Genomic DNA, 8190 nt, shown 5'->3' with positions numbered 1-8190 from the left:
AATCAATACGACTGCAATAAAAAGTCTTTCTGAAAGTCTTTCGATATCCAATACATCGGATGATCATCCGATGCATTAAAATAACAATAATAATAATACAGAAACGTTATGAAGTTTCTATATGAAATCATAAACTTGTTGATATCACTTTAAAAACATTGGAAATATTTTATCTGGTCATTCACTTTACATAACGATTGCGTATCTTTGAGAGAAAGAGAGAGCACATCAAGAGTAAAGAGAAAAACATGGAATTTTATGTCGTGACGGCAACCGTTTGGTCGACAACACCGAACGACGAGATAAAAACATTGAATATCGTGACGAGGAAGATCCCAACAACTGTCCAATTGTTGGCTTTGTTCGCTTTACACATTTGCTCATGTTCCTTGACATTGTAGACGCTGTTCCATATCAGACCAATGCCCACAGCAATCTGTAGGAACAGGCTCATGCTGATCATGACGAGTGACGGATAGAAGTACGGATGCCGGCCATCAGTCTGGAGAACGTAGCGCATCTGATTCGCGTTTGCGGACAACAGCGCCAGGTCCATCATACCTTGGGCCAGAGTCTTCTTGTGCTGGTAGACATTCACGTCCGGAGTGACGACCTGTACGGTAGGCGCAGGAGGAAAGATGTTGCTCCAGTCGGATTGCGTTCCCACGGGCAATCCCGGTCCATTTATGCTGTCGAAGCCGATCGGCGCAGATGGCTTTTTATCCAGCACGTCGGACTCCGCTACGGTGACCGAATCCGGTCCTCGCGGATTGTCGGCGAGATTTTCGTCATTCTCCGAGACGAAGCCAGCGCGCAGCCCGATGGACGGCGCTTCTGCTTCCGTGTCGGTGGACGTCAGGGGCCTCGACACCTCGTCGTTGATCTCGTCCAGATATAATATCTCATCATTGCCAAGCTTCTTTGTACCATTCATGTTGGAGAACCGTAGAAAATCGGTTGAAGAAATTACCTGCGAAACAATGTAATTTTTCATATCACTTCAATTTTTACTCTCTTATCATTGCTTGAAAAAATACCATTCTACAGTCAGAGAAAAATATAGCAACTATAAAGGATTATACATCTATAAAGATTTATACGGGATGTCCCGAAATTTGCTAATCAAAATATTACATTATAAAAGTTCTCGAAAAAAAATTACAGAAATATTCACAATTTGTTCTAAGCGGTAGTTTTTGAGATATGAAGGTTCGAAACTAGTCCCTAGAGATTATATGCGGTTGAATGTTTGTTTTTAAATAGGATTTCCGACCGCAATAACAAAGATATTCTCGGGTATTAGAGATAAAGACATAATGGTGATAAAACATAAAAATGATAACTGTACAAGTGTTATATGTAGAATTAATGTATACATATATAGTTGAATAGATTATTTTATAATTATTACATAAAATTATATAAAATAATTATATAAATAATTATATAAAATAATTTATTCAACTATATGTACATTAATTTTACATATAACTTATAAAGTATAATTCCATATAAAATTTTATGTAAATTTTATATATAAATTTTGTTACATTATAAAATTAAAAATACAATAGAAATTCTATAGGCTCTAATGAATTAAATTAATTAAGAATAACAAGCTTAGTTAATGAGAGCCAATGCTGGATGTAATTGCAATCAAGTTTATTGTATATAACAATTGTATATAACAATTAAATGAGTAAAACGTTTTGATCCTTAGTTTGGATCCTCTTCAATAAATACATAATTGATAAATTATACAAAAAGTGTAATTAACGTTAAATGTACTTAGAAAATCAGATTATGTTAAAATTTACAAAAATATTGTTTGTCTTATATGTGAATAAGTCAATTCGCATCCATATATCAAAATTGTCTACTAGATTTTCAAGTTTATTAAATAATGAATTACGTCAATAATACTATATAATACTATATAATACTATATAATAATAACACTATAAATTGAAATTAGAGTGGTGGTAATTAATTAAAACTTATATGGATGTTTGAAGATTGGCGAAGTTGACAAAGCGTTTGTCATGGCTCTAAGAATGACAATAACACAAATTGACCTTCAATAAAACTATGGAAGAGAGGGAAGCATCAATTTTTAAAGTAGCATATAACAGATCCAAAAATTATGTGTCACTTTGTACGTTCAGATCATTTTTCTGTTTATACGTATGTAAATTATTTCTGTTAGTCGTTTGTTTAAGAATCTTTCTATATTCAAAATTTTTATATTCTCCCAATCGAAATCATGTGCAAATTCCTGTCTATGTGCCGTAATAACCGATGTGATGTTTTCCGATTAATATGGTTCCTATGTTCCTTAATTCTTGTCTTTAACATCCTGCTGGTTTAATTTTTAATTTCTAAAAATTGATGCTTTTCCCTCTTCTATAGTTTTATTGAAGATCTATTTGTGTTATTGTCTGACAAATGTTCTCATTATATCCATGACAAGCGCTTTATCAACTTTGCACAATATGCCAATCTTCAAATATCCATGTAAGTTTTAATTTAATTAATTTCCATCAGTCTAATTTCAATTTTATTTATTACATATTTATACTACTATGACGTAACTTATTATTTAGTAAACTTGAAAATTTAGTGAATAATTTTGACATATGGATGCGAATTAACTTATCCACAGTTTACATTAAGACGAACAATATTTTTGTAATAATTTTTTAACTCAATTTAATTTTCTAAGTATATTTAACAATAATCTTTTTGTTGTATATATATATTTTAGTTTATCAATTATGTATTTACTGAAGAGAATTCAAAGGATCGAAACGTTTCACTTATTAAATTGTTATATATAATAAAACTTGATTGCAATTACATTCAGCATTGGCTCTCATAGGCTTATTATTCTTAATTAAAATTTAAAAAATTGCTAAGTAAATTGAATAAATTATTTCATACAATAATTATTGCAGTTACAGAATAATTTATTCAACTTGTATGACAATTCTACATATAAAACTTATGAATGAATAAATCGATTGAACATTTCACTTTTTGTATCGCATTACTACATATTTATTTCTAACAACTGTCGCCATTAATCTCGACTAATTGCCATATAAAACACCCTCACTCTTGTGTCTTTTAAGTCTAAAACGTAAATATCCTTTGAACGGCTAAACTATTTCATTCAATTGTTATTATAATGTATCACTTTTTCTTCGTTTCATAACTTCTTTTGCTATTCTAGCTAACACATTGTAATTACATCCCTTGCAATTGTACTTTATAACTTTTAATTTATAATTCGAGCATTTGGCAATTTTAGTTTTTATCCGCTGGTCGCTCAACAAGTGTGTCTTTAAAGAACGTAATCGAGCATATTTCTTTAGCAATTTAAAAAAATTATTTTTTTTCTTTCAATATCACTCACTCACCGTATTTTAAAACACTGCAAGTGTTTTCTCTGACTTTACGGAACGAACAAAGGATTCACGATGTGGACTGTCCGAGTGTCCGATTCGATGTTCTCCGATCTACTGATCTCGTTGCCGCGCGCGGCAACTGATTCATCCATCCTCACGTCACGATCGCCATACCATGCGACGTTATACTGGGAACGTATCATGGCCGCGTGGTTTCCCCGGGTTTCATGTCATAGGAAAACGTACGCGATCGTTACCGTAATTAAAACTACGCACGGTCCGGTAAGCTATTAACAGTCGCCGTAGAATTCTTCCTATCTCCTCGTAGAATCTTTCTCGTAAGCTGCAATTGAACTAATGCAAGATGAACTAATGATGTGAATTGAACATTTTGTTTTTTAATGAGCACAATCTTGATCCTGAAAGAAAAGAACCACTAATTAATCTTTCGAATTATTAGCTCCTGTTATTTTTGTTGTTATGTCACAATTTTAGGTATTATAATTTTATTATATTCATAATTTTCATTATACATATGTAATATAATAGTACAAAATCTTTTGAATTATTAATTTCTGCTATTTTTTGTGTAATCATGACAACGTTAGATACTATAATTTCAATTATAATTCCTCTTTTATACATAATATGCAGAGTGTCTGATAATTGTTTTGACGGAGTTTATGGACATGTAGAGCGAACTAAACTGAGACGAAAGTCTTTTACCATTTTTTGCAATTTTTCACAATAGTTGACAAGATATTAATTGCTAAAAATTGCCGAAAATTGATCTTCAATAATTTTATTCAAATACTATCAACTTTACGGAAAAACTGCAAGGAACAAAAATTGTTGATTTTCTTTTCATATAGAGCTCTAAGAATTTTTTAATAATTTTTTCAGAATTTTTTAATACCGTATTTTCTCATGTTGATAAAATTGAGAAAATGCAGTACTAAAAAGTTGATAAAAAATTCTGAAAAAAATTCGTAGAATTTTATAAATATAATAAACAATTTTCAACTCTTGCAGTTTTTTTTTGTAAATTTAATAGTATTTGAGTAAAAAATTATTGAAGACAAAAAATTACAAAATGATAGAGACCTTTCTGTCTCAGTTTAGTCCGCTCTACATATCCACAAACTCCGTCAGAAGAATTATCAAACACCCTATATATATAACACAGTAGTAAATAATCTAATTACTAGCTTCTACTATTTTTGTGATTATATCAGAGTTAGATGCTATATAATTTCAATTATGGTTTATAATATATACCCAGATAACATTTTGCAGGCATTTTGCTAAAAATTTACTTAAAAATGTAACAAGCAATTTGCCAACAAGGAAGTCTTCATTTGATGCAATATTGCAAACAAAGAAACACACAAACTATAATAGAATAACTTTAAAACAGCTTTGTGGCAACAATTGTGGTAAAAATGATTATGGCAATATTTCGGCAAAATTGAAGCAATTTTGCTTATCATTAAAAGTACATACAAATGTTAATTTGACAAAATTACGATAACATACAAGCAAAATTTTATTTAGCAAATTAGCGTGGCAACATTGTGACAAGAAGTATCAGTAAATAAATTACATTGCTTTGCTTTTGCACGAAATGTAATCTGGATAATAGTAAGTAACACAATAAAATTATAATACAATAAAATAATGATAATTAATTATATATTTATAACAGTACAATCTAAATATATACATACTTTAGAGTCGTTTCTTCTTGAGGGAATGATTTAACGAAACTAACTCTGAATTTTCAATAAAATACATTTGACATTTAATCGTAGCACTTTGTTGTTTATTCTGTTTCATGCATCGCGAAGGTTTTATTGGTAATATAGAGAAACGGAATAGAATCCGACGACATCACGACTGTCGCGTGTACTGACTATGTGTCTCGGCTACGATTTAGAGTCACGCTTCAAGGTCTTCTTCCGGCGAAACGGTTCGTGGAAGGGAGAATGGCAATGATCCAGGAAGGCACATTCGCGGATTCGTTGCTATAAATACAAATACGTTGTCCGCTTCAGTCGCTATAATCACAAACGCGGCGGCGTAATTTTTTGCAAATACCTGCTTCGCGTGATAATGGTATTCATAATATTCATGAGGCACTTTGCATTTCTGCATTCTCGAGCTACAGGTACAAAGGTGGTGATCTACATTTCGCCGATCTGTCCCGCCGATCTAGAATATAATTTTGAGAAAGCGTCATCGGGTGTTTCCCGAGGCTCCTCGGACTTTCCGCGTTACATTTACATGACGCAAATTGACGCGGACATTATTGCGGGAAGTTGACGATTTTGAATACGCGCATGGATTCGAATAGAATAAAACTGGCAGAAACTCTGAATTAAGTCATCTACACGACCTTCTTTCAGTTGTTCTCGTAATTCTGGAATAAATGGATTATAAAGTCATTCTGCTTAGGAAAAGGTTTCAATCATGCTTCTCGCAAATACTGATTACGAGATAATTAATAGTACGCGGTAAATATCAACTAACAATAACATTATATCAATAATATACATAAAATATATTTATATTTCTCACTTAATATATAAATTTCTCATTTAATATAAATGTGATGTAACACATGTTTTACGTAACAGTTAAGTAAGAAATTATTATATAATAATGCTGTATAATGTTATAATTTCCTATTCAATTCACTCTTAATTGGTGTTTACTGGAGTAGAGTAAGAAGATATAATAATTATGAATTAAATCAAATACAAACAGTTAATAACAAGGGCTACGAGCCAGTTAAAATTACTAACATTTAATATTTAAAACTAGATTAGTAAAAAGTACAATCGTTTCGACATCGATTATTCTCAATGTTAAAATAATAATGTTACAATAAATGTCAAATTTTCATGTTACAAAAATAGTGTTCTGTACGTTATAAAGTAGATTAAAAAAAATGTAGATATGTATCAAATGCTTATATCTTTTTTCTTTGTTACGAATATATCCATTAGATTTTATCCATTGAGATTTTAAAAGTAACATTATTATTCTAACGTTGAGAATAATCTGATCGGTGTCGAAACGTTTGCACTTTTTACTAATCTACTTTTAAATATTAAACTTAAATATTATTATTATTTTAAATATCATTTAATTTTAATGTTTTAAATATTATTAATTTAATTGGCTCGTAGTCCCTGTTATTACCTATATTTGATTTATTTCAGTTGAGCAATTCTATTAATTTATATTTTAATTATGAATTTAACAATAATAATGATATATATAATAATAAATATAAACATATGAAAGCATAATTATTTATCATAGTAAATTTGCTATCGAATTATCTGTAAATCCCGATTATGAGATAATAGTACCCATAAAACATTAACTCTAACGTTATATTAATAATACATATATATTCCACTCAACAATATAAATGTAATATGCAACAACGTGTTATATGTAACAATTAAGTAAGAAATTATAACATCGATATAATATTATTGTTAATTGCTATTTACTGCAGGATAATAATATGGGTTACAATGAGTATAGATATGCAAGCGTAAGCATTTGCATTAATAACTGTAGCGAGTTCGCTATCGAATTATTATGTCGCTAGGGAAACGATGCTCAGGTTCTCTAGACTTGGCCAAAAGTAGAGAACGGCGGTAAGTAGCAGCAGCGATTCGCGTCAAGCTTTCCTCCGAACTTCTCTCGCTGGAAGATGTGCCTCGGAAATGCGTCTTCATTCCTTCCAATTGCTTATTAATAATGAATTGTGTGTTTCGTTAGGTAAAGCGATGATTAAGCGGCAGATAAAGTAGTCGATTAGCGTATGACATGGAATCGCACGAGCAATATGCTCGCTGTCGCGCAAAATCAATCGTCCGTTATAAGAATGATGACCCCTGTGATCATTATCGATTTCAGCACATCTTGGTAAAGCACAACCTTCTCTCCGAAAAGTCACTTGCCTGATGTCACAAGTCCCGGACCTTCGAGGAAGAAGAACAGAGGAATGGTAATTTTTGGTGTGATAATTTTTTTTCCTTCTTGTCTTCTTTTCTCTTGGCTCAGGATCGAAGAGGATCCAAACATCGGTAGGCTCAAGGTTTCTTTGTATCTAAAGCAATACTCTCTTAAAATTATTATTAAAAAATAAATGAATGAATTAAAATTGTTAAATATAAATTAATAATTATTTAACATTAGAGAAGAAGGTAGTATTATGGTGTATATATTGTGTATATATTGTGTATATATTGTGGCTTCCCTTAATATCTCCACTGTTATATATCCTAATGACTACTTATAGAATTATTTGTTCAGTAGCTCGCTGTTACATCATGACGCTAATGTACTCAATACCCAGCACTTATTATAACGCATTTTTACTTTCAAGTATTTCAAAACGTTTTTGAGGTACATTTTAGCATTTAATTACACTTACTTTCTCATTTTTCTTAAACTCGAACGTATTATCACGCGAATGTATATATATTTGAATATGTTGTTTGTTATTTAACATTTTGTTTAATGGTATACAGGTTGTTTGGAAAATAATGATAAATTTTTCGCATAGGAACAGAATGGATTAAACTGAGAAGAAAAGTCCTCTACCATTTTGCAATTTTCGCAATAGTTAACAAGATATTAATTGTTAAAAATTTTCGAAAATTGTTTTTCAATAATTTTTTATTCAAATACTATTAATTTTACAAAAAAACTGCAAGGAACAAAAATTGTTTATTTTTTTTTTATATAGCTATTAAAAAAA

General features: G+C 30.6%; 1 protein-coding gene across 2 annotated transcripts; it reads right to left on the bottom strand.

Moving 5' to 3' along the window:
- Positions 1 to 70: 70 nt before the first annotated feature.
- Positions 71 to 5359, bottom strand: LOC108750864 (ninjurin-1-like). Of its 2 annotated transcripts, none has more exons than XM_018490681.1 (3): positions 5135 to 5359; positions 3420 to 3826; positions 71 to 970 (listed from the first exon to the last, which is right to left on the bottom strand). In XM_018490681.1, exon 3 carries the CDS (start codon positions 932 to 934, stop codon positions 257 to 259), a length of 678 nt encoding a protein of 225 aa, XP_018346183.1. In that variant the 5' UTR covers positions 935 to 970; positions 3420 to 3826; positions 5135 to 5359; the 3' UTR covers positions 71 to 256. The 2 variants fall into 2 exon arrangements, with proteins under 2 accessions (XP_018346183.1, XP_018346184.1); XM_018490682.1 differs by having other exon boundaries at positions 3420 to 3776.
- Positions 5360 to 8190: the final 2831 nt, after the last annotated feature.

This window comes from Trachymyrmex septentrionalis, unplaced genomic scaffold (assembly GCF_001594115.1).
Source record: "Trachymyrmex septentrionalis isolate Tsep2-gDNA-1 unplaced genomic scaffold, Tsep1.0 scaffold374, whole genome shotgun sequence".
Lineage (NCBI taxonomy): Eukaryota > Metazoa > Arthropoda > Insecta > Hymenoptera > Formicidae > Trachymyrmex > Trachymyrmex septentrionalis.
The sequence above is the reverse complement of the archived record's forward strand: the minus strand, read 5'-3'. Positions and strand labels throughout refer to the sequence as shown.

Bases quoted from the DNA above. Each gene is read 5' to 3' on its own strand.
- LOC108750864 (XM_018490681.1), bottom strand. From the start codon at position 934: ATGAATGGTACAAAGAAGCTTGGCAATGATGAGATATTATATCTGGAC.